The sequence below is a fragment of the Anopheles darlingi genome, chromosome 2 (genome assembly GCF_943734745.1).
Source record: "Anopheles darlingi chromosome 2, idAnoDarlMG_H_01, whole genome shotgun sequence".
Lineage (NCBI taxonomy): Eukaryota > Metazoa > Arthropoda > Insecta > Diptera > Culicidae > Anopheles > Anopheles darlingi.
This window is the reverse complement of record NC_064874.1, coordinates 14,656,772-14,684,271: the sequence shown is the minus strand read 5'-3', so window position 1 is coordinate 14,684,271 and position 27,500 is coordinate 14,656,772. Positions and strand designations below refer to the sequence as shown.

Sequence of the window (27,500 nt, the reverse complement as noted above, 5' to 3'; positions counted from 1 at the left end):
CGGCCTGATGAAAATGAAGCGATCGGGAGTAATTTTTCATTTCAACAGACGAACGTGTGTGTGCTCATGTCTTGACAGGATGAGTTATGATCGCGGCCCAAGCCAGAAATGGCCCGTCAGTGTGCCGCCGTTCATTGTTTTATGTTGATTGGTTTTGGAGGTGCATTGACGCATGACGATATATGCGTTGCATTTGTGCTCTGTCTGGCCGTTGTTTTGATCAGTTTCCAATCAACCAGCTGGCTGGCTGGCTGGCTGGCTGGCCTGCTGGCTAGGTTGTTGCCGAACCGAATCGAAAAGATCGAGATGGAATGACTTCATTAAACCATCCCGTCGTCCGTGGTGGCCAGCGCCTTATTGGGGTTAATCCTTGGACCGGGATGCACCGGGTTGCACGACGTGCGCAAGGTCGTCGCAAGTCCGGATTTCACGCGACCTGAACGACGGGACGATCTGATTTCGGACGACGCTGCAAGTCGGTTGGAGTAACGCCTTTAATTAACTTATTTCGTTTCTCATCGATCGTGATTTCGTGGATGGCACTGGTGGTGGCGAACACCGAAGGGAGGGAAGAGGGAAGACAGGGGGCTGAGTTGCGTGAGTGTTGCTGCGCCCCGGCATTCGGATCCTCGACCGCGGAGCACACACCGTGTACTTTGTCTTTAATCCCGTCCCCGTTTTTTGTTCTTCTGCTTCTTAAACGCACGGACTATCCAGTGTCCCAGGTGTGTGTGTGTGTGTGTGTGTGTGTGTGTGTGCACGTAGCGAAGGGAAAGACACAGAAAAAGAGACAGAGAGCGAGAGAGAGAGAGGGAGGGCGAGTGTTCCTTTTACGGTCATCTTGGTCATGGACGGTGACAACCAGTGTCTGGCGGCAGTTGTGGCGTGCCGTCGCTAGGCGACTAGCAGTCGGTTGCTACTTAGTCGTCGGCACCAGTCACTCCGATCGACTGCTACATTACTGGCCAGCCGGCCAGTGCGTGTACTGTGCCTGCGGGATCCCCCCCCGTCGAACATCAATTGTGGTCCCGGGAACCAAACAGGAGAAGGAGGAGAAGCAGGGAACTCGTCTTCGGTTTCTGCTGGCGACCTTATCCTGTTAACGGAAAGCAGCGAGCGAAGGTGGTGGTGAAGGAGAGTCCAGGAGCTGCCTGTTGACCGATTGGCAAAATGGCCATCCGCCGCCGCCGTCGACGTCGTTGTCGTCGTCGTTGCCATTATCGTCGCGTTGACTCCCGTGTAAGGTCAACGGTGCCGAGTCGAACCGTACCTTCTGTCACTGGCACCATTTGCTTCCAGTGCATTAGAAAAACGGCAAACCAACCAACTAGCCAGCGAGCCAGCCAGCCAGCCAGCCAGCCAGATAGTGTTGACCGTCTGAGGTGGTGATAATTGGGAGCTTTTATCGGATTCGTGTCACCAGTCGACCGGCCCGGGACGGCGTACCGCCACCACTCCCGAAGGGTGCGATGGAGCGATTGGATAAGGGCGCTCGACCAGATCGATCGCTAACCAAACAGGTGTCGCGCATAGCCACGCATAGTGGTGGTATGTTGCGATCGAACTGACATGCCGCCTCGTTCGCTGGCACTCGCCGTGGGCTGGCGCGTAGTTGTTCGTTAAAATGGCTCAACGTCGCGATGACAGCTTGCCGATAATCGGGGAGCCTCTTATCGGGATTTAGTGTAAATATGTGACTTACACGATTTCCGGTGCGATTAGATCCCTGGTTCGGTGGCGGAGGAGTTCAATGGAGCTTTCGGAAGCCATCATATCCGCCGCACGTGGAGTGGTTTTTGGCAGGAAGGCGGATTTCGGGATGATTCAGAGACACCAGATGGTTGCAAAGAGAAAGGGAAACCAAGAAACGAATGGTCCTGTCTTTGAAGCCTATCCATACACGTTAAAATTATCCATCAGATTTTCCATGCTGTGCAATAATCTGAACGTCAATGTGCGCTGCTACACGAAAATCGAACAGCAACGATGTTCTTGGTCCTAGTATGAGTGATACTAAGCGCAATGAATGTTTGAGTGTAACATTCGATCGAAAACAAATATTTCGTGGTTGAGAATAAATAATATTGCAAGCAATGATATTCGTTTGATGCTCGCTCTATAAAAAGTAATCATTGATAATTATTCAAAAAGGCCAGAAAAGCTATTCTTTTTTTTAGATTTTCAACAACTTTTTTTCAACTCTGCCGGTTGTAAACGAAATAACGGTATGGTGTGGATGTATGGTATGATGGATAATCTTAACGCTTATGAAGCGTACACGAAGTATTGAAGTTTGAAAAAAGGTTTCCACCGACATCCGTTCCTTCTTGTCCGAATTTAGTGGCAAATTAGACTACTTTTGAGGCCAAAAAGGATTAAAGGCACTGACAAACTACTAAAAGAACACATAGTATTGGTGCAAAGCATTTGAATATTTGAACATGAACATGAACTCCGCTCAGCAGTAGGTCATGTAAAGCCGATGATGAGTTCGGTGTATCGACGCCTACTACAACCACAGTTGGTTTGGTTTCATTTTATGGAACTATAGTATCGATCCAAACTGCTTAGACTTCCTTCTACCAACGCATTAAACGGAGCTTCGTGGGGTACAAATACTAAGTATTCAGCCAGGCAGCTTTTTTTCCTGCATCCTACTGCTGCCTTAATGTTTACGCGACATCTCACCGCTGCTCCGATGCAGTAGGCGATCGAATGCGCCCCCCTGCGCCTGGTGCCATACCGGTGCTAGCTGGATGATATTTAATTAAAGCTCCACTCTGCAATTGCTCTGGAGCACGGGAATCAGAGTGCGCCCCCCGCTTTGGAAACCCCTTCACCTTCACTTTGCCGCACACTCGTGTCGTTGTTCATCTGTCGCGCGTCCGTCTGTCGAAACCGGCTTCGCGGGCAACCGAGACCGCACGATGGTGGTGATGGTTGGTGGGCCGCTCGTGTAAAAGGGTCCTCCATTGCATAAAATGAACGTCGTGATACGACGGGGCCCTAAACGAGGGTATGAATTACAAGGCGTAATTAAAATATCTTGTAGAAACGCGAGCTATAAATTTGTGTGGTAATAGGAACCCATCCAGCAGCAGCAGCAGCAGCAGCAGCAGCAGCTGGAGGAGAAGGAGACCAAAGTGATGCCTAGATGTGCTGCTGCGAAGGTGGAAGAGGAGAGTGTACCGGAGGGGCCATTTCGAAAGGCGATCGTCGTCGTCGCGCACTTCATCATCATCGCATATGGCACCATCGCATGCGGTCGGTGACTGTCGCGCAAGTCCCTTAGACTCCGTAGCATATCGCAGCATGTTCTGGTATGAATTTGCGGGGAAATTAAATGAAATATTAAACACAAAACTCGCGAGCCGCGAATTGATTCGGTGGGTGGCTCGGTTTGCGCATGCCGTGGGTTCGTCGCCGGCACCGAGCGCGCAAATCTTTCGTTTTGCGTTCGTTCCCCCCAGGAGAAAAATCGCTCCGGAGAGTTTGCTGCAGCGGAGGTTTCCTGTGCGGTGCGGAGCATAATTCACTGCCGGGATTTCGAGGGAAGCGCAACCACACACAGGCACACAAGATCATGTCGTCGCCCTCCAACCCTGTCACGGTGTGTCATTGTGATCCGAACGCTGCGCTAAGTCTTCGTGTGGCCGGAGGACAAAAAATGTTGGATCCTGGGTCCCGTGCTGTGGGAAGAAGGGGAAAGGAACCATAACTTATTCCCCGGGACTTAACGCGCTCGAAATCCATTGTTCCCCTTCGTTCATTCGCTCTCTTACTCTCTCTCTTTCTCGCTCCCTGTTTCGATTGTGTTCCAGTTGGCGCAGAACAATTTAAATAAATTGATAAAATCTTATGAAACTACAGTTCGAGTCGAGTGGAGTGCTCTCAAGAGTACTACTCTGTGGTCGTTGTTGGCGTGCAGCACAACCACACAACCACACAACCACATTAGATTTGCCAAGAGATTTCCCCGTTCCCTTTCCCTTTTTCGGTTCTGGGGTTCTGAGGTTCGAATCCTCGTGTTCTGTGCGCTTCGTGGTGTGGCTCTTGCCATGGAGCGGAGTGTCACCAGAGCGAGCATTACTCCCTCCCTCCCGCCTCATCGGATCGTTTATGCTAACTAGGTAATGAAAATCGAATCATAGCGCAGCGCGATCGATCGGTTTCCTTTCTGGGAGAAGGGGTTGGGGGGGGGGGGCGTTGCATGCTCTCCCCTTTGGCCTTCGTTCAATAATTAGTCTTCAATGTTCAAACAAATGATCTAATGGCTTCGGTATGGGCAATGGGCTTGTTTATGAGTATGCGGCACAATCATGGCTGGATCAACAGCAGTAGCAGCAGCAGCAGCAGCAGCAGCAGTCCGGGAGCCGGAGCCTGCATTATGAAACACACGGTGGTGGCCACGGTGAATGGAACGGTGTGCCGGTGCGCGGTCGTGCTAGAAAACCGAAATACGCAGACCGAGGCGCTGACTCCAATGCCGGTTGCTGGTTATTAATGATCATTGGCTGCACATTAGGAATCGCAACGCAGGCCGCATTGTAATGGGTTGTTGGAGGGCAGAGACACGATTCGATTCTATTCCACTACCAATCGTCGTCATCGTCGTCATCTGGAAGGTTGGATTCCCTTCAAAAACCAAGACGTGATCGATATTGAGAAATTGATTTTTTCGAAAGTCAACTCCACTCGAGGGTTTTCTTTTTTTCGATATTCTAGGAATGCGCACTCAGGGCGAAGTAAGAGTGTGACGCATTATGGCCGCATTCTTCTTCGTTGGTTAAAACTTCCATTAAACTCTCGGTTCCCTGTTAAGTGAGCAACTCTCACCGATCCGCTGCTTTGCCGCCACAACAACAAACGGAGAGTATTGTTTTCGCGTGACGTAGACGTTGTGTAGACGCAGACTAAAAGGTTCTCTGCGTAATCTCTTCCTCAAACAACGCTCAAGTGCGCTCGTTGCAAACATTACAAAATGCTGGATAATGCACACCAAGATGCAGCAGCCTCGTCGTTGCATTTGTTTTTGTTCTTTATTTTTGTCACACAATACAATGCTCTTTGCAACGAGTGCAGAGCGACCTGCGAGTGGAGTGTGGGGGTTTAAGGGGTTTCAAAGGTTGGTTGTGACGTTCGTGATGCTCGCTCGACAGAAGCCAGCTCCGGGTATGCTCACCGTATTCTCGATCGATGTCGCGTTTCATGTGGTTGCGAAGAATTATGATATTAATTCGCCTCGATGTGTTTTTATTCCTCTTCACAGATCTACTCGTGACTGCCAACCGCTACACGGACCCGAATGTGACGTCCTACTCCCGGATGCTGATCGACGTCGCCGGTGACCAGCTGTTGGTTGGTGCAAGGTAAGTAGTATGCTACAAGTCACGAACACTGCGCAATAGAAGCGCGGTTATTGTTGTTGTCGCGGTAGTATTGCCATTTTATGTTCCACGTTCTATATGCTATTACATAAGCATTACATGTGTTTTTGCAAAGACACTTCAGGATCAGTACTGAATGGCTCTGGAGTCTTTGCATCACAAGATGATCGAAACAAAGCGACACGGAAAACAGGAAACACAACCTCTTAGCTTCCCATTGTGTTCGCCAATGATGCTTAACATCCCTTTTCCATCCCCCTCTTTATGCTTCTGATCGCATCGGTTTGTCAATAGCCCATCAAATCACGCGCGACGCAATCATGATCGTTTAATGAGCGATAGAAATATCATAATGACCACAATGACCGTACGCCAGACACCGAAAACACTGTGTGTTGGCTGCAACCAGCTGCCAGAGTATCATGAGACCCGCTGGCCAACGCTGCAGCTGGTCAACCCGCTCACCCCTCTAATGGTCATTGGGTGGGGATCGATTTCATCCGATCGTATGCACGCCGTAACGTCGCATTGTAACGATCGAACGGGAAGTTCGCACCGGCTGGCCGTTGGAGGGAACGGTCAAGGGGGAGAAAGTAAAAGGTCTTCTCGGAGTTCGGCTCCGTGGCTCGCGCGCTCGCGTATGATTACTTTCATTTCACCTTCCGGTCATAATTATCGGACGCGAACAATGATCTTTCGGTGGTGATGCTTCGGCAATTCATATCATCGCTCGCGGGACCGCTGCTCGTTCGTTCGTTCGTTCGTTTGCCAGTCGTAAACGTCTCGGTGTGGACCGTGGGAGGCTGCTAACACCGTCGTCTTGGTGGTGGTGGTGCCCACAGGACGATAAGACTACTCGGTGGTGGTGCATGTTGCGAACTTTCGACATCTCCTTCGTAGCAGTGTGTGCGAGAGAGAAAGAGAGGCGAAGCCATGGACGTTAATGATGCCTCAATCATGAGCGCGAGCGCGCGTGTGTCTGATCCGCTTAGTACCGCGATAGGATAGAGCGTTCGCGACGCGACGAACATTGGCCGGACCGAAGGAGGAATCCCGATCCCGGAAGGAAGGAGGAGCATACATCGATTCAGCCAGCGGCGCAGCAGCGTCATCAATGGCACCAGCTTATCGCGCAGTTCCGTCCCGTTCGGTGTGTCTCATTAAAGCTTTTCTCATCCCTTTGAGCGGTATAGCACGATTTGTGGCCGACGATACGGTAGGATAGTGAGCGAAAAAGTGAGAAATTGTGCTCCGGGGGCCCTGGGCAAGCATCGATTTTATGTTTCAATAGATCCGATACAGCACTTTCACCGGCAGGAAGGCACGGGCACGGGCAGAAGGCGGAATTGACGAATGAAATGACGATAATGATCACACGATTAGAATGTGAACTCGGCAGGCAGGCCGATGGAACATTGCAACATAATGAGAACGTGGCCAGGTTGGTTGGTTGGTTGCTTCGCGGTTCTTCTGCTGCCTTGCCTTGTTGCACTCGACGAGGTGATGATGCGCGATCCTTTTTCGGAATGCCCCCGCGACCGGCCCGAAAGGTTTCATTTTTTACAACCTAATTGGACGATCGGCGATCGGCGGTGTTACATCAGCCCGTTCTCTTCTCTTGCAAAGAGAGAGGAAGAGAGAGAGGTTCCGGGGACTTGTCGACTTATTCTTTGCCATCCGGGAACCGGTAATTATAGTTTTGTTTCCATAATAAAATGAAAATACATCGCCGGCCATTTGCCAAGGAACCCGATGACGACTGTTGCTGTTGTTGAGCGCCGTTTTCGCCTATAAGCCATTAAAGGATCAAACTCTCCAAACTGGACTGTGGTCGTGTGTGCGTGTACGTGTGTGTGTGTCTGCGTGTGTGGAGTGGTCGCCTGAGCTGAAGCCTTTCTCCGGCTTCTCAGAATCATGTGCGCTGTGGAGTCCCGTTATGACTCCTTTTTTTACCTTCAAAGCAGCGCGACATGCCGCTCTCAAGTGTATTGCTGTACTACAACAAACGTGAAGCTGATGCTTTCGTGAGAAAGATCACCTTTCCAGAAGGGGTATGGGGGGCGGCCGTTTTTGGGAACATTTCGGAGATAAAGAAGATGACCGGTCTGAGTGGGTTGGAGTGCACTAGGGAGTTGCTCGTTTGGGATCATGTTTCGAGCAGTAGGTTTTCGCCAAATTTTTCGGTTTGTTGTTTCGCGATCCTAGTTCCGATTTCTGTTTCTAATCAGCTTGAAGTTTGTTGTCCCTATTGATGATTTTATCAAATTCGGAAACCATTAGCCCAGGATCGTTGATCACAGCATGCTGCATGCTACAAACGACTCCTATGCTTTCACCGCTTTTATGCAGCTGTGTGGCCTTCAATCCACCACATAGGACACACGCACACACGGTACCTACGCATAGCGTGCGCATGCGAATCCCACGGAAAACAACAAAAGCGAAACCCTCTGTCCTCGCTACCTACCCCACAAAAAAAACCTTCATTTCGGTTGCAAAGTTATGACCATTATCCACACAAACACACACGAGTACACACACACACAGTGCACAAAACCGTCCCACTGTTTAATGGAATGGCGCTATCGCGCGGCAATTTGGTGGACCGATTTGATAAGCAAAAACTCCACTTACACCACTCTGGTGTACTGGTGGTGGTTCGCTTCGCACTGGTCGGCCCCACTGGCGCAGCTTGGTTCGGTGGAGGCCTCGCGATAGAGCGTGTCCGCCCGGCCGGCATTCATATCTTTTTTTGACCTCACTCTTCCACACACTGCTACACTTTCTCACCAGCGATGACAATGTCAACCAGTGTGAGGGTGTGTGTGTGTGGAGAGGGGGCGGAGGGTGGTTGTGAGGTGGCCATTAACACACGGTCACGTCCACCATTATCGCGCCATCCGGAATCCGGGTTCTGGAACGTTAAGACAGCGACGACGTTGACGACGACGACGACGATGGAGATAAAATTATGAGCAACCAGCCGGCTGCAGCCTCCCGCGTAACGGAGGCCCAATGTCCTCCTCCGGCCACTAAAAAGGAATCGTCCCCGGACATTTCAAACCGCGGGCGAAACCAACCCGGTGGCCGACAATGATGGCCGACGGCAAGTGGCAATCGTAGGATGAACGCACACCGTTTGCGCGCGTGTGTGTGTGTGTGCGGTGGCCAGTACGCGGTTTTGTGAATGTTCGCGCTCAGTTTGTCCCCTTGTTGTTGTTGTTGTTGTTGGCCTGGCTTTTATGTTTTCCAATTGTCGTCGCCACGCTGCTGCTGCAACCAAAAGCTGCAACGACACACCGAACGGATGTTTTGGGGGTTGCATGACGGCCAAACTCCCCCTCTCTCTCTTCTTGTGTGTCGCTGTCATATGCCTTAAAAAAGATAAAGGGAAGCCCGGGTCCGGGTCCGCAACATGCACTTAACTCTATATTAAACGTCGAAATAATTGTCACAATAAACGGGCGTATTTATGTTTCGCTTTGCGGTCACCGAGTTTTCGTTGTGTGTGTGTGTGTGTGTGTGTGTGTGTGTGGCCGGAGTGAAGGGAAGGTGGAGGAGGAGAGTGAAATCCGGATCACTTTTCCGGTCCGTGAATTGTGCTTTCGAGCTTTTCAGTGTCCAGTGTCCAGTTCTTTCGGCGTTTCTTTCGGGTTGAGTTTCAGTGTTGAGTGTCGCTTAATGATCTGCGATCTTCACGCTTTATCACGGCTATCGATTATCGTGGCATGTGCGGTGCCGGTGCTAGGCAAGGAAGGTCGGAGCGAAAGCAAAGGAACGCGACAGGACTGCCTGAGATTCCGCGTCAATTCGGTTACGGTTTTTGATGAAAATGCGATTCCGTGAGGAGGTTTCCATCGATCGATTTCATGTCAAGTCGAGGGTGCAGACGAATCGCGCGAATCGTCGTCGTCCGAAACCGAAAGGGCTCAAATATCAAGCCATTGCGGGATCAAACGGGAGGAGATGCTGCGTCAGACCGACGTGATGTAGAGACACACACACACACTTTTGATGTGACAGTGGATGGAAGGACGACTTTCTCTCCCTCTCTCTCTCCCATTCTTTCTCTTTTCGGTTTGTCACCGCCATTCATTCGAGTGATTTTGAAGGGTTTCGATGATTCCGTCTGTCACGTACTCCCTCCCTTTGTCCAACCCAAAGCGCAGCGTTTGGGTGCCTTGGTATCGATGATACTTTCATTACCTGATTTGCAAGCAACAATGTCTCGCCGCAAATCAATCTCCTTTGCTTTGCGCATTGACGTTGCTTAATCCTGTAGAGGAAGCGAGGTCACGAGACGTTCATTAGCGAGTTTCATCGTGACGGGGGATTGTGCACCGATCGCGCATTAGAGCCGCCATCGCCAAAAACTCCATCGCGATCAGGTGAGAGAAAATAGTTCTCCTTTGCGAGTGTCCTGATCCGCCGTCGGCAAGAAGATCACCTTTCACATCAAGGTTGAAGAGGAGGCAAGAGGAAGGGCGGGGGTGTGTTCTTGTTTTCGAAATCTCTTCAAATGTGATCGAATGCCTGCCCAAACTGTCATCGAGGCATCGATCGAGAGCGGCACAAGCTTTCGCCAAAATATCGCCGCGGATCCTGATGTGTGGTGATCGCGCGCACTGACAGCCGGAATGCGAATTGCGAGTCCTCCATCCCAGGAGGAGAAGGGAGAGGAGATGAGGAGCATGCTCCCTTTGCTGTCAAATCATCGTCGGTCAAATCGATGATCGAGACGCAGCTCAGACACACGCGGAGCCATCTTTTGACGCAAACTTTCGATCGCCAAACAGAGCGACAAGTGGTCTGCGTGTGTGTGTGTGTGTGTGATGCGTAGCGAAATGCGGTGCCGGGCCTCGCCCATCCGCCGCGATCTAATGGCCACGATGATTGGCAACAAATGGGAGACTTGGCGAAGGTTGGTCCGGTGTCACCGATGCGTTTGATCTCCGTCCGACGACGACGACGATCGCGATGAAGATGGACGGGATTAGGTCAACAGCGATTTGCGATTTCTCCCCTCTTGTTGAGCGGTCTCGGCTTTGAACTGGTCAACACGGAACAGCCACTCGCCGGCGGCCAACGTGGCCAACGTACCAACGACATGTGTTCGTTCGTTCATTCGTTCGGTAATTAGAAGAAGATGCTGCAGATCGCTTCAAGAAGCTGCACCGGAGATCACTTATGTCGTGACAATGCTGCGGTTGCGTCGTCGTGGCTTTGAATCTCATTAGAAGCCGACGACGCACGGTCGGTCGGTCGGTCGGTCGGTCATCGTGTACCGATCGATGATGGTCTCCCCCCTGAGATCATTGGACTGACGATGAGTTTTTAATTGGATTCAGCTTTCGTCTGTAGAACGGATCTTCATGCGTGCGTGCGTGTGTGTGTGGGTATGTGTGTGTGTGTGCGTGTTTTGAGTGGACGGAATTATCACATCATTTATCAAGAGCTGCTGCAAGCAACGGGAAAGAGAGAGAGGAAAAAATCGAAAAAAGAAAAAAAATCGAAATGAAAAGAACCATCAGCGCAAGAACGGGGCATCGTTTGGTTTTGATGAATGATCATCGGGCATTCGCGGTGGCCGTTGGCCACCTTCGAAACCTCTGGCTGGCTGTGAGGTGATGAGTGGTGAGAGTGTAAGCGTTCTGTTTCCCGTTAGATACCAACAACGATTTGTAAATCGCTAACCAACCAATTCGAGAAGCTGCTAACCGAATGCCGATGATTTACATATCGGGGCTGGATGATGGATGCTTTTAAGGAAGGTTTTTTCTTCTTCTTCTAAATTCTGCCAGCTACCAAGAGTATCGACCATTTACAATGGCGTACCGGCATCGTTGCTGTAGGTGTTCGTCGCTTAGACAGGCACGGCATTGAAGTCTTTCGTTCCATTCCCACGAAATACGGGTACATGTGTGAGTTCACGTGTTCGCCCTCCTGCCGGTGCTGCGTCGACTAATTGGGTTGGTAATTTGGTTGAACACGCCAACCACCGTCCTGTGCCACACCTTCCACCCACCACCACCGCCCCTTATCCGGTAGCACTACTAGCACTGGCTTCTTCTCTGCCGCAGGTGGCAGTAGCAGTATATGGACCAAATCGAGCCATTGGCCACTGGTCCGGCGAGTTACCTAATTAATTAGTTACACTTTTTGCGACCACGATCGCGCCCCGGAGGGCGGCATACACACACGCACACACGCACACACGCACACGACTGGCGCGCAAAATGGATCGTTCGCTGTCCGTCGCGCAGCATTCTCCGTGCGTTCGCGCGTTGTCATGGTAGCGAGTTCGAGGAGCATTTTTCCGTAAAATGAACCAAACTGCCATTACTCTTTGTCCCGACAGCAGCAACAACAGCAGCACCAGCAGCAACCCCCATAAGCTTCAGGTTGTCGTGCGGAAATTGAAAATCCCTTTTTCGGTGCAAGACGAAGACGAGAGGAAGCAGAGGTTCGGGAGGGCGGCTTGTTTTGTGGCTTCTTTTTCACTCGAGTGTCCTCCACCGTGCAGGTCAAGTGGCGTTGGAGGCGACCGAAGACCAAAAACTTTCATGGAATGGCCGCAGCATGGCCGGGCCGCTGGGTTATGGGACCGGGTTTTTCTTTTTTTTTTTCTTTTTGGGTGAAGCAAATTGATCGCATCCTGGTTTTTGGTGCGGTTCATTCCTTGCTTTCGGTTATGGTGGTTAAGATTCGGCCGAAGATCCTGGTTCCTGGGTTCCTTTTATGTTGGTCCTCATGTTTGCGCCGTGCGTCGCCGGAGAAAGACACATATACAACAAGCATTCAATTTATGGTTCGCATATGGGTGCATTACGTTCGCTTGTCCAAATATGTACCGGAAAAGGGAAGGGGGCGTTATGTTGTTGGGGGGTGCGCCGAAGAAACGAACTAAAGGTAGCATAGGACATTGACTTGATTCTGAGATACATTTGAAAACAAATGAATTGCTAAGCGTTAAAGCAATGGCATAGAAGTTGATTGGACACTAAACTAATGGCGTTCTGTGTAATAGATTATGTTGAGTTGAGTTATAATAATTATTGATTTAAATTCGTTTAAAGACAATTTATATTTTGCTCGCACGATTGAATAATACTCTATATTAAAAATGTTTTATGATTTCCTTACATCCAGGCTGGCAATCCAGGCACCGGTGTCCACACGGTTCCAATTAATCATGCGCTTACCCGGTTCCACCGGATTGTTGCTCCAAAACAAAAAAAAAAAACAAAAAAGGGCTGCCCAAAATCTGAATCCTGGAACCACGTTAACCACGCGGGCTGGTGGGGGGGAGGGGGGCAACCAACCAGCGAACCGGTAATAAATCGTCGAATGGAACGTCGTGCGCGTGCAACCGAGAGAAGTCGTACAAATTACTTTCCTCGTGTAAAGAGCATCCTGCAATGATCGAGCATGGTATGCCGGGTTTGTGGTTGTAGTGAGAGAGAGAGGGGGGACGGAGCAGCCCTTCCTCTGCACTGCGTTCTTCCCGCGCGACGCTGACACAAGCAACAAGCCCTCTTCTCTCTTGACTTCAATTTGGCCGCCAACTGGTATCTCGACGCATCGGTTCGAGTGGAAGTGAAAGATGTTCGATCCATCGCGAGGGGAGAGAGAGAGAGAGAGAGAGAGAGAGAGAGGAGGTGGCCAAGGGGTGGTGGACCACAATGCTTTGTACAAATGCTGTCTTATTATTTATGAACCTTTTGGGCTCGTTGTTGTCACTACCATCACACACACACACATACATATACACGGTTTGACCTGGAGTTTGGGCTGGTGTCTTTATCGTTATCAGCTACACCATCGTCGAGCATCGTCGTACCGTTGTTGTCGTCGTCGCTGTGCAGCATAGTGCATAGTGGTGGTAGTGGTCGTGGTGGTGGAGGTGGATTCAATTTCCACCATTCATCACCGCCCGCTGATCGGTGTGCCAGGTTGATCGCCGATGGTTGATCGCGAAGACACCGAAGATGCGAAAGGAATGAAAGCACAAGAGACAGAGAGAGAAAGAGAGACAGTGGAAGAGGAAGGGCGGGCAACACATTTCGCACCTCTTTTTGGGGGAGAAAATGTTGAATTTTAACGACTTTCAGATGAGACCATTTGGGGTTTTGGCTCGAGATGTTGGACGGTTGGCCTGTGCCCTGGAATGCTCAAAGATCATCTCGTTTTTCAGAGGGATGTGTGTGTGTGTGCATGTGTGTATGTTTTGTGGTTGCAGTCTGGCCCGGTCTCGTCTCTGTTTCATTTTACTTATTATGCTCGAAATTCATTACCGCCGTCGAGCAGGGTTGGAGCAGATTATGTGGTTCTTTTGTCCATTTCTTCTTTTGTTCCTCGAAAGGAGGACCCCTGGCGGCGGCGGCCTTGCCATACCTTGATAGTGTCTGCAGCCAGCCCGATATTGCATTGGGGACCATTCCGACCATTCCGACCATCCGAAGGTTATGTTTCTGTTATGATATGTGAAGGAGCGAAGGAGTTACCGGGCTTTACGTTTCTTCGTTTCGAATTTCTCTCCTCGACAGAAAAACATTGCACGATCCTCAATGATTGTCACAGGGGGTGCACAATTGCTGGCCCCGAATTTGGCACAAAAGCTCAATGGTTCAATGCGCCATTATGACACTTTAAAATGCTTTTATTAATTTTTGGTTTGTTGGGCACCGAAAACACGTTTGTGAGGCTTCCTGCTTCCGAGCATTGAGGTCTTTCACTGCGAACCTGTGACCATTAACGAGCCGCAGCGATGACGATATCGTCGAAAGTTGAAATGTGGCCACCACCACCACCAATGCACTAACAATCGAGCGCTTACATAATGCAGCGCGAACCGTTGCAGCTAACGATATAATTCGATTTTCGTTCCGGCAGTGAGATGTAGCAGCGAGATCGTGGTTGGTACCCATGCGGCGCATAAAGATATCGTTGCTCGGTTAGAACCTCGAGACGCGGTGCTTCGTTCGTTCGCAACGCGCGCCACGCGGCACGCGGCAGCTACTACACGAGAGACCTACTTTCGATTTCATGCTGCTGCCTGTCGTCATCGCGCTGCAGTAGTGAGGCCGCTAGCGAGGTAGCGAGACGGTGGTAGAGGAAAGAGGAACTCTCCTCCTTCTAGCCGCAAATTGAATAATATTTTGATATTTAGGGAGGTCTATAATTTGCCGGCCGCAAATAGACCTGCAATGATGACGATGGTGATGATGGAAAGGATAGACGAAAGGCAGGCAGCACCGCCAGCGGTGACCTTTGGCTGCGGTACCACCACCAGCAGCATGATCAGTGGAAAACCGTTTTTTGGGGCGGCCCGGGCTAGCTGGCTGGCTGGGTGATAAAAGGTGTTACAAATCAGTGTAAATGGATGTTTCATTGCGTTAATTGCAATAAACCGTGCTGATGATTATGTAGCTTAAAGTGGTTCTTCTCTTGCTTGCTCTCGTTTGCCGTGTTGGTGATGCAATTGTTGTAGCAAAGCGAAACATGCGCTGTCATGTTTCTCGGTTTAACAGCGTTTGAAGATCACTTTACACTATTTAAAGAGCATAAATCATTTTTTTTTTGTTCGGCGAAAAACATTCGATTCAAAAATGAGCAGCATGAAAACATTTTACAAATACTGGTATAACAGGTTGCGATCGTGTGGTATCTTGTGGTGCTAGACCAACAACAACAACTTGAACCTCCAACGCGCACACCAACGCAACGCAGGGGCGAATAGATGAATTGCGAATTTCTAAAAACACACTTCCAGCACACAACAGCCAGCGCCAGCGCAACTTTCTGTGACCATCTGTGGTTCCGGATCTGGTACCGAGAGCATGTCACACACATGCACCGAGCCGAGATTTGGCGATCCTCGTGATCGCGAGTGAGCGAGCGATCGATCGAGCGCTGCTCTTCCTTCGAGATCGAAGATTCGCTTCGTGTGTGTGTGTGTGTGTGTGTGTGAACCACACCCTCTCATGGGGTGAGGGGGGAGCCCCTCAACTGACAACTTGATGCCGAGGCGGAACCGCAACCGCTGGTCAACCACCACCACCGACGATCAACTTTTCTTTTCTTCTTTTTGCAATTGCATTTGCAGCCGACGCTCACCAACGCGTTTATATACACGTTTCGTCCGCACTCCCTCTGGGAGGTTTGAGTTTTGATTTTGAGTTGGTTTGGTCTGCAGGAAGGTGCAGCAACATGCAGCCAGTCGCCTCGAGCTCCATTGCATTTCGTAGAAGGGGCTTGTTTCGAGAGCGAGTTTTGTGACTGTCGTTGCCGTTGGCGGTTGTTAAACGCCACTGGCGGCGCTCCTCCTCGGCTGTGTTGCTTATGTTTGCTTTATGTGTCAAGAGTAAACGCCTCGCGGGACCCCACCGTGTCACCAGCAGCAGTAGCAGCTGCACTAGCAGCTACTCCAGCATGTTATGAGGACCGCATTTGCCCGATCGCCGATTGCATCCGAAATCGAAACGAATCACTTTCGATGAACGTGATCAGAGCTTGTATGTGTGTGTGTGTGAGAGAGCGATCGGCAATCGAGGAGGATCGAGGGTTGGCGTGTAAGCCGGTAGTGTATCGCCATCTGTTTGAATTTGTAGCGATTTATCAGCCACTGATAGTGTCCAGCTGGTCAATGTTTTGATTAATGTTTCCGATAGCCCGCAACTGATTGCATCCCGGTGAGCGCCCGGTGGCCGGGGTTGCCAGGACCTGGCAAAAGTCCTCGCTCAATCGATCGATCGGCCACACGATACGCCGACGCCGACACCGGTCGATGCATCATCATCATTCCCGGGGATGCAGAGGGGGCGCTGGTTTTCCGAAAGTCTGCCATCGACAGAGGCCGGCCACGATCGAGCTGTAACCCGTTTGATCCCGATCAGGAGATGGTGGTAGCAACTGTGTCAAAAAGGGATTTCGATTTCACTTAACGTGCGTCTCTGGATCGAACATTTAACCTTCCCCCGGCACCCGCGTTCCAGCTCCGGCGTGATCCATGCGCGTTCGCGATGCGAGTTATGTTTTCGATGAAGCACACCAGATAGCGGCTAGCTGGCTGGCACTTTTGACCGTTCATCGAAGGCACACATTAGACACAAAAACGACGGTGCGCAGCCTTCAATCTTGGTGGCGGACATTTTGTGAAAAGCGCGGTTTTTGCTTTCGATGCAAGCAGCTCGACACTCCCGGGTGGTGACCGCCGCCAACAGAAGACCGCCCATTAGAGTGATGCAGTGCTGCTAATATTCGATCGTGTTGATCGTTAATGGCTCGCCAACAACAGCAACAGCAACAACACGAACGCGCTCGACACGATCCGTCCGCTGAATCTTGCTTTCGGGCGAAAGAAAGTGAACAGAAATGTGATTTAGAGAAATGAGTCTGCGGCCCGCGGGCAATGTTTGCAGAATGAATAACGAAACGACAAGACACACATACCGGGCGGCCGGTCGCGGTATGCCGCCATTTGGGAACAGATGTTTTGCCAACAGTTTATGACCCGCTAGTAACTTGTCGAAGAAGAAGAGAAAAGGAAGAGGAAGAAGAGGAAAAAAGCAAGGAAGAGGAAAACAAAACGACATCGAAAGCATCGAAAACCTTTGCGAGGCATTTGCTGCCAATGGACACAAAAGACATCAATGCAAGTAAAAAATGATAAAGCGACGAACCCGATTGGCATGCAAAAGTGAAACGAATGCAGATCGTCACCGATGACCAGGATGAGCCGATGAGGATCGCTTCAGTGGCGCGGTGGTGATTGCGAAACCGAACCGTTTCATAAATCCTCAAAACTCACCTCCAAGTCTCTCGTTCTCTCTCACTCCTCTCGCACGCGTTTTGTACGCGAGCAATAAATCATGTCGTGTGACATGGTCAATTAATAGTACACACTATGGCCACTCGGCCACAAAACACACAACGGCCAGCTGTTGCGCCACGCCAGATGACGCGTTGCTGATGGTCCAACCGGCGGTACCACTCGATCATTGCTGATCCCCAACTGATGTTTGTTAGGGCAGAAGGATGAGGAGCTGGACGACACGAGGAGAAAGGGTAAACAAGGTGATCATTACACTGGCGCTACGCAGGCGAGTGCGATTTCTTCTCCGTGCGGAACTGGATCAAGGTCGATTGCGATGCGTGAGGATCGCACTGATAGGAAACCGAGAATTGATAGCCAGGGCGCCGCTGAGTGGCCCGGTTGGCAGTGGCACTGTGGGTGGATTTATGTGTTCGTGCGTTCCAGTTGCAACGCCCGGTTGCAAGATGGATGATCGTTATTATCCTTTCGGAACGATAATTCCAGTTTATCGCTTAACCCGTACGGTAGCTCGCCATAGCGTCGATAGCTGCTGTCAAGGATGTTGACTTTCTGGATTTTTGAGACAATTGAGATTCGTGTCTTGTGTACGATCGTATAAAGGTTTAAACTGCTGCTTGATATGCTGCGGTTGCGACGATCTCGGATTCGCCGTCGGCTACCTTGAACGATAATTAAAATTTAATTTTCCTTAATCTGATAAATCCTTGCGGATGAAGACCTTCCGCGCAGGAAGGAGATCTAATGCGTGCGTTTGGTTTTGATGAGATTTTTTAAAGCGACCGCCACCCGGTCGGCGATCGTTATCTCCGGTGGTTTTTTCGGCGAAACGAAATGGATTTCGCTTTCGAAGGAAAAGCGTTCTAGAATCAATCGCGATCGCAACAACATGCATAGCCTCTCAGGGGGGTTCTCTTGCGGAAAGCACCCTAATGGACGCTATTATCACATATTAAAGCCCATTGTGTGCGCGCGTGTGTGTATAATTAGCGCGGGGTGCGCCGGATATCTTTTTTTATCGTTCGGATCGCGGTCAGGAGGTCCCATTGGACCACCGACTACAGTGTGTCGTGCATCGCCGTTTTGCTACCAAAAAAGGATCTCGCTTGGAGCGCGAGAACCAGATCGCGGTAGTCTAGGACGACCGACCGATCGACCAATCGACCGCGTACGCATAAATCTTGGTCGCTGGAAAGATCGATTTTAATCATAATAATCATCCCGACCGTCGGGTGTGATATGTATTGGTGATGGTTTGCGGGGATGTGAGTCCAGGTTTTACGTTTTTTTACGTAACTCACGCTCACGGTGCAACAACGAATCCCGGGGCGAGACGAGACGCGGGATTCTGACAGCTTCCCGGCGTTGATTGCTGGGGCGTTGGGCATCGGGCGGTCCGTAAGGGCTCCGTGTGTTCCTTCTGTTAACCTCGTACGCGCCAGAGGGCACTGTGATTAACCATTTCGCCGGAGCCGAACCGTCGAGCAGCCACAAGATGACGTTCCGGGGCGCGTTCAGCGTTCAGCGAGTATCGCACATGACATGGACGGTCTGGGCTCTGTTCGCCGCAGCCAGATGGCTGACAGCCGATAAGCAGTCAACCGGTTGGGTGTGCACCGAGTGCACCGTATAGGCTGCCTGCCAAAGCCTCCGCACGAGAGGTGCGCTTGTCTGAAATGATGATATGTTCCGCAGGAAACAACGGGAACCGATGCTCCTCCTCCCGCTTTGGATGTGGCAGACGTTTCTCGTTCGCCAAAAAAAAAAAAGGAACAATAAAACCGGCGGAGGGAATGAATTTCGGTGATCGTGCGTTGCCATAATATTTTAACGTTTAAATTATGCCAACAACACCCTTTTCCGTGGTGAAGATTTTTGCGGGTGGTTTTTTATGATCCACGCCCGCGAGGTGAAGCACACAGTCCCTTGTCAAAGGGAGTCCCAGTAGGAGCCTCGGGGCTAATCGTATTCATTTATACAATGTGCAGCGTCGTCCGTGTTTGTTTAATGTCTTGTAGAATAACTATTAGAGCGGGGAGCAAATGGATCGTTCGCTTGTTTGTTAGACCCTTAACGGAGTTGATTGATAATGGTTGTGCAGCATAAAACAGGAAAAGACAACCCTGAAAAGATATGTAGAATGCTGCTTTAAATCGTCCTTTAGAGTGTTCTGCTTTCTGCTCTCTATCTGTCTCTCTTTCTCTTGATGCTGTAAACGAATAATTTGAACTTATGGTTCCATTGCGGCGGGGGGGTCCTTCGACCGCCGACATCACTTGAGTGTCAACTCCAGAGCCATACTTTCCCGGAAACGCGCAATGCGAAATGCGCGCAATGCTTCACGCCTGCGATCGCGATCATATTCACCACCACCACCGCATGGTCTGCGTGGAAGCGAGGAGTGGTGTGTTACGTGTATAAATTATGACCCCGTTGCGTTGCGGACTGAATGCTGAAAGATTTAATCCCGCACTCCGTGGTCCGTAGTCCTACGCACACTCACTTTTGGCAAAAAGTAATGTATGCTCTCTCGTTTCGTATGCTCCATAGCGATCGTATGCGATGTTGTTGTTGTTCGCCCCATTGTGTTAGCGGTTTTGCTGGCTGACTGTAGGCATCGCTCTTGATTCGTTGTTTATGGTTTATGGGTTGTCGTGGTGCAGATTAAATAACTTCAGAACCTTGCGGAGCTGCCTCCCTTTGTGCCATGCATTCCGTTTTTTGTTGCTTTTTTGCGGCGTTGTTAGCGGGACATTGTTTCGTGTTATGTTGTGTCGTTCATTTCGGTTTTACAAATTTGAAATCGTAATAATGTGGGATTCAAACAAATTACTTTGGAATTGTTGCTTGAATCTAATTCGGTCTCTAAATCTCTGAGCTAAAATCTATTAAACCATAAGTGTTGAAACATTAGTGATAACATTTTGGGATTGAAAATTTTGGGGAAAACATTAGTTTTGAAAAAATTGGTTCACTCTTTTTAAGTTTGCTTGATTTTTCAAGAGATTTTTCTGTAAAAAAAGTTTAATAGTCATCTCATACTTGCTAATTAATACGCTACAATCATTTTCTCTATATTTTATAGATAAGCAAATCCATGACAAATCAATCGGTATATTTCTATTTGTAATTGCTCTTTGTTGTTAGCAATGCTTGTTATGGTAAAAAATGTTGAATTAAAATGGTTTGAAAACATCATAGAATACGCTTCAAATATGATTTTAATATTCGCTTCTTATTCAAATTGGCTACCAAACATTCCCCCTAATGCACAGCAATTGCATCTCAACATCCTTTTCTCCGGTGCACCCTCCTGGAGTGTGCATAGCCATTCCGTTGACTCGGCAGCAGCAGCACTCACAATGCTTCCGAGCTAAATCCCCTCGGCGCTGCATCCTATCGCGCTGCAATTATGATTATCGCCGCGAAAGTCCATTCCGGCGGAGCGGCGATTACCTGGCTAGCTGGCTCCCCTAGCTGGCAGCACTAAATGGTCAGCAGCTGCCCAGTGGTTACCCTACTTCCGTACCACGCCGCCTCCCCACCTTCCGGACCGCACTTCGCTTGGGCGAATAATCACGGGCGTCGGTGGACGCACTCACTGGGCCGCCATATGCCTTCCACGTCGTGATTGTTGCGCTCGAAGCTAATGCAAACGTTGGTTCGCGAGGTCGGAAGTGGCACACCTGGTGGTGGTTGGTCTGCTCCTGCGGTTGGACAAGCGAATGCAGAAAAGAACTCCATCTCCTCTGCTTCTCGCCCTCTCTTCGAAACTCCAAAGGGAAATCCAAATAAAATAAAGCACTCAGCACAATGCAGGCTGGCCAAGGGCGAGGGGGAAGGGGCGCACTGGCCAATGCACTTTCTCTCTCTCTCCTCTTCCTTTCCTTCCGCTACGTTCACCACTAACGGTTAAGTATAGCGTTGGCACCCCGTTCTGATCCGCCGGGGAGTTTGAAAGATTACGAGCGCACGCCAGGAAGTGGCCGCGGCCTCCCGGTCATCCGCAAACCCCCTGGAACTGGTAACTGGAACAAATTGTTAGTTTCGTCCTGGCGCCCCGGCCATGCTGAATGCCGGGGCCAAGGTAACTTGACTACTGACCTGCATCGCGACGGCTATCGCGAGAAGCGCTCCTCTCCGGTGCCAAGGTTGACGCAATTCTCTCACTTCTTCTTCTTCATCTTCTTCTGTTCGATCGGTTACGAATTGGAGCAACTTCTTCTGGCCCGGCGCATCTCACAAAATACAGCGTGTGTGGTGCATTGTAGGGGGAAGGCTTTTAATGTGGTGTCACCTTATGGGAGACAATTGGGGCCCGGGCCATGAAGCAACGCCATGGGGCTATCATCATAATTTTGCAACCCCTCGTGGTCCCCATCATCATCACCGCCGCCGCCGCCACCGCCGCACGACCTCGATTTCACTGCCTACAGACATTAACCTACCGCCGATAAGCATCTCAATTTATTGGCGGTCCCATCCGCTCGTGGCGGCGGCGACGACGGTGATGCACTTACGCACACTGGAGGTAGGCACACGGTACTGGTCACTGGATGGCCACCTCCAGGCACCGGGTTAACCGGGAGGACCTGGAGGAGCAGCTTGACCAGTTGACAGTCTGCTGAAACGTGTAATTAGCGTGTGTTGTTGTTGTAGTTGTCGTTGTTGGGGAACCTCTCCCCCCTCCCTGTGGTGCAGTTCTTGTCTTAAGCCTTAGTTGTGGTCAGATTAAGAAGAGATGCGGCACTCTTCCCGGCGCGTCATCACCATTTACGATGACGTTGCGGGGAGCCAAACAGACAGACATGGAGAGAGAGACAGAAAGAGAGAGAGAATAAGCGATCAGTCAATGTGTGTCACACACACGCGAGATGGTCCTTATATTGTTTGTTCTTCTGTGTTGTGTTGCTGATTCCCAGAAGACGACATCGCAGACGAGTTGCGGGAGTCTTAAGCATCACTAACTGGAGGCGGTGGGCAGACCGGGACGGGACCGGGCGCAGGGGTAATGAAGTGCGTGAGTGAGGTCCAAAAAGGTCAAACCCCGTAAAACGCCACGCGAGTCATCAGCTGTCGCTGGGGCGGTCGCTTATCTTGGGCGGCACTCGGGAGCTCGTTTTTCCTTCATCTTTTTCTTCTTGTTCGCGTTGGCAAAAACCAGTAAAAACCTCAGTCAGCAACAGTAAAAAGGTCAGCAAAGGATAACGAGTCCTCGGCAGACGGGGAACGGCTGTCAGTGTGTCAGTGTGAGTGAGTGAGTGAGGGACTCCACAATAAATAAACGTCAGACTGATGAGGTCACTCGACGCACGGGACTTAATGTTTCAAATTTTCATAATTCATCCCCAATTGGGAGGGTGGGACGGGGACTCCATTACACTCCAAGTGCCCCGAACTGTCGATTATAAACTCCCCCTCCCGGCACTGGGGGGCCCTGGATGCGCATCGTCCGGTGCTTGATAATCGATTTCGCGAGCGTAAGTGTAGATCGTAACGGTCGGAACCGGTAATAACCGATTAAGCGCATGCGTCAGCGAAACTATGCTCCCCTTCTCCTTCAAACCTCTCACTACTTGAAGACAAAAAAACGAGGACACACACACACGTCAAAGACACAGTCGAGTGTGCAATCGATCATCCGGACGCAGGAACGCTGCCGAGGAAAGTGTCAAAATGGTGGAAAAATAACTCCCATACCAGGACACGCACACACACACACACGAGCCCTGGGGGTAATTGTCCAATTACGTTCCGTCACACCGCCCTAGTTGACGGGAGGGGTCAAGTGCCAAGCGTTGTGTTGGCCACGATGAAATGAAAATGAAGTGTACGTAAAGAGTGTACGGAGTGTTCGCGGAACGGAATCGCACGCTCGTTCGGTTGTAGATATCGATCCAGCAGCATCCTGTCGCCTGCAGCGGTCCGGCGTGTGTGTGTGGTCGGTGCAGCGTAACAGAAGGGGATCGCTCTCATAAAGAGATATCCGAAAAATGTTTAATTTTGTGGTCACTTCTCTACGGTCAATGATACGTCGACGAATGATGATACCACCACTGATGATGCCACTGATTGTAATGAATTTGCGGCGGGACCTTCCCTGTTGGTTGATTTGCATCGTTAGCCGCTTGGAATTTATTCGATTTTCCGGGATTCGGGATCCGAGGAAAGTAAGATGTTCGCTTCGCTTCCTTCGACAGCGGACACTGCATTAAATTCCGGATCCTCCTTCCTAGTATTTGCATGCAGCGGGAGTGCAGCAAACGTGATAAAAAAGAAATGAGAAAGTACCCCCCAGGAGCTTGTACTGCCCCACCCCGGCACACCCAGAAGGAAGGGAGACGATCGGTGGCCACTCGGCGGCCACTCGGCGGGATGTAAAATATGAGAAGTTTGTGTTTGCGATGTTTTCGTGAACCTTCACCTTCCCCGTGGCGTGAGATTTTTTTGCATTCGCGGTGACACGTGGGGTCACCCACAGGAGGGAGGGACACCCCCTGCTGCTGCTGGTGGTGGTGGTGGTGCTGAAAAGGGAGTCACTGGCTGAACTTGGCCAATGATTTATGTGAGCCAAGGGCGAACCGTGATGATTGTTGAACGATCGCAACTCCACAGTCGAGAGCATCGCAACGTAGCATCCCGACCGCGTGAATTACGACGAGTGACTTCAAGCGGCTGTCGAACAGTAGGCGACGAACTCGATTGCTTGCTTGGCGGATCGCGATCTAGCTGCGTTCGGCTACCGCTTAATCCGATCGAACGGTGCTGCGTGCGTGCGTGAGTGTGTGTGAGAGAGAGAGAGAGAGAGAGAGAGAGAGAATGAGAGAGCACGAGCGCAAACCGTTGCTTACGCAGTTGCTCAAAGGACAAACTCCTAATTACGGTGTCTAGCCCGATTGGCCAGTGTGGCGCCATCGAGCATACTGCTTGCAGTGGGGTCGCTCTTTCTGTATTAATTCCTCTTTGCATCGAAGATCGAAGGGCCGCGCACGCATAGTTGAGGTCGGCACTGGAATTCCCGCATTTATCAAAGGCTCTCCCCCGGAGTGTAGCTAATTACAGAGACCAACCAATGTCTACTTTGTTCAACTGCCGCTGCAGCAAACTGATGTTATTACGCCCCGAACAGGAGGCGTTACCCTCCAGGTTCATGTTTGCTCGACATTTCCGAGTTTTATGGTTGCCTGTAAAAGAAAAACATTTAAAACAATTTACACAACATTACGAATTGTAAACGATTGGCTCCATGGGCTTTTAATTATTGGAAACACTATCACAATGGAATCATGTCTGGCTGTTCAAAAGACACATTTTCGGTGCTACGTAGCGCCTAGAATAAGCGAATGACACCGAGACACCTTGTCTTCACCGCCAATGGAGCCCGGAATGAATGTTTATCATGCAGCATAATGTTGCATAATCGTTTTAGTTCGATTGATCGATCAGCTGTGATGTCTTTTGATAAGGAACCACCCGACCAGGCCAAGCAGTCCCGCTCGGTAGCACCAATTGACGTTAATTACAATGCGCCACTCGTAATCGAAGTGAATCGGAACGCTGGGCACGCAGTCGCGACAACAACGACAACAACAATGTCCCATTCGGTTGGCATATCAATTAGCAACCTCGTCATCGAAGGAGGTGGTGGCCTGGTAGGCCTGCGGGGGAGGTAACAACGCACAACATCGCGTCCCTTTCTCGGTGACATCTGTTTCAGCGGGTTGAAGTGCACTTCTTATGCAAATCGCTTCCGCACTCCGCTGTTCGTTTGACTTTGAATGACGAAAATCACGGATTCCATCACTGCCGGTCGGTCTGTGTGTGTGTGCAAAGCGACCACGCGATTCGTCATTTGTTTATGCAGCCCATAAAAGCAGCCCTTGTCGTCGACGTCGTCGACGTTTTTTCTTCCACATTCGAGTGTGGGTCGGTCGGGAGGGTCGGAAGGGCTTGTTTTGTTGTGTACCGAGAGTTGTGAAAGTGACGCTTGAACCTGAAGAACCGGACGGAGGCAGCAGCATTCGGCAGTTCGGGTTCACTACATTGTTTATGTTGCCGGTGGCATTATTTTCTTTCCATTTCCATTCACTCCGACCAAAAACCGAACCGAGGTGGTGTGCCCGGAGAGATACAGAGACTTTACAGCACGGAACAGGATCGCTGGCACGGAATCCCTTTTTTGAAGCCAGCGATATGACATACATCACGAAGAAAGCGATACCTGTTGGAGGGAGGAAGAGGGAAGGAGGGTTCTATTTGGCTCCCGGTTGCGTCGATGCGAGCGCGATTATGCTGTTAACGATGCTGTGACCATTCGCGCGCGCGCGCGCTTTCTCATTAGACGCGAAGCGGTGTGCCGTGACGAACCTATTAGACACGATTCGATGTGCTATTTGTTTAATGTTTATGCTTAATGTAGCTAATGCTGCCTTAGCTAGCAGCTGTATGTGGCGAGCGCAACAAAGAAACATTCGTTAAAAGCGCTCTCGATAGACTTTGAAGCATTCGGTGGACATTACGAGGACACGGGTGCACCAAGTAACCTGCGAGCTGCTCAATTAGAGAGCAAATAATGGGGCGACATGAAAAATGACGATGCAGGACGTGGATGTGTGAGTTCGGCGGAGTTATTTGTTCCTTCGCCTCGACGGCCTCGGACGGTGCTCCAATAATGTGGGAACATCTGGGGGATGTTCCCCCTACCCGATGGAATGTCGCTCACTCTGGGATGCTGGCGGGGTTGGACATCTGGCCATCGCGGTCCAGATTGTGGCCGATTGCGTAGGATAGGGCGTGTGTCACAGGTGTTCCACGGGGGGGCGATCGGGGGGCCCCCCTTGTTGGTGAACCTGTTGCCACTTTGTGTGTCTCCCTTTCGTGTGGGAAGCAAGGTTTCGAAATAAGAATTTTTGTTCAACGTTCGATCAGGTTTTTAGTGTAGGTTGATGGTGGCAGGGTGGTAATTGCGTTACCCTTACCGCGGCATTCCCGGGATTCCACTGAAGGACAGAAAGGACGGGGCGCCAGTTCGGCGCTTTCGAAGTACTTGAAGTACATACTTTGAGTTCTTTAATACCGTCTGCAGTAGTTAAACAAACTATATTTTTGGAAGGGAATTTTACATCCAATCTTACTTTGGCTTTTTTGGAGATCTTTTAAGGGGATCTGACAGCTAAAAAAGATAAAAAAGACTTAGATGCATGTGGGCTTAAAGTCTCACTTCTACATTTCGAATGAATTTCGTTTGTTTATTTACTGTTACGTCAAGTAAGACGATCCGATATCTAATATGGCATCATTTCTTCTCTCTTTTTCCAGGTGAGTTGTCATCGAAATACCAAAATAGAGTCGCGGAGCTGCCCAGAGAACTATCATCGGTCAGATCTCGGAACCATCTCTCAGCGCTCTTAAGTGCAGCTGTAACTCAGCAGCCCATTAACGCCCACCGGTAACTGATCCTCAGCCTAATCCAGTGTGTATGTGTCCGGTTTGGCTCCCTTTCTACACTTGGGAACTTGGGAACTTCCAAAACATCTTCTCCCATTAATCAATGCATCCCGGGTGTCCATTTTTGGACCCGACTGGTGATGAGTTAAGCCCACCCTCGACGTTCTGCGCTCGGGCATCTTCTGCAGCCAGAACCGAGTAAACCGTGCTGCTGCTGCGGTTCTCTTCGTGAGGTGATGTTGAAGTTCGTTGACTTAATTTCCCCTCTCCATCTAACCACCTTCCCATTGCCTCGTGAACCTCGTCCTCGGACTGTCTAAGCTCGAAAACATCTGCTCTCCACCACGATCGGTGATCGTGAAGTAAGATAGGCTCTCGCTGCGGCGCTGTCTCTCTCTTGTCTTCGGTTGCTCAGGTGCTCGTTGGTTGGTTGGTTGTGCAATGGTGGTGGCACGGTGGCGACGATGCTGGTGACGCGATGTCGCGCAATCGGTGTCGGCGGCAACTCGCGGCAACTCGCGGCAACTGGCGTCTCTCTGCTTGCGAATCGCTGACGCCATGTGCGAGTCCGCAGGCGATGGTCGCTTTCGATGTGCGAAAAAACTTGTTCCTCGGCAACTCCGCGACCGTCGTCGTCGTCGTCGTCGTCGCCTGAACTGGGGTGCACTCGAACGACCTACGCGTAGGTCGCGTACCAGCAGTAAGAGATGCATATCTGACTCCACGCGCGTGCGCGCACGTGTGTGTGTGCGTTGGCACCAGTCACAGCAAGGTTGTGCGATGCCGGAATCAACCGGTGGGCACCTCATTTTCGTAGACAAATTACCGCTCAC

At 50.5% G+C, this 27,500-nt stretch overlaps 1 protein-coding gene across 3 annotated transcripts in view; it reads left to right on the top strand.

Annotated features, from left to right (window-relative positions):
• Positions 1–27,500, top strand: part of LOC125948320 (semaphorin-5A) — a 110,611-nt gene that overhangs the window by 38,354 nt on the left and 44,757 nt on the right. For all 3 annotated transcript variants that reach the window (XM_049674261.1, XM_049674262.1, XM_049674260.1), the window contains exon 4: positions 5,270–5,369. In XM_049674261.1, coding sequence (XP_049530218.1) covers positions 5,270–5,369 — 100 coding nt within the window. The remainder of the gene's footprint in view (positions 1–5,269; positions 5,370–27,500) is intronic.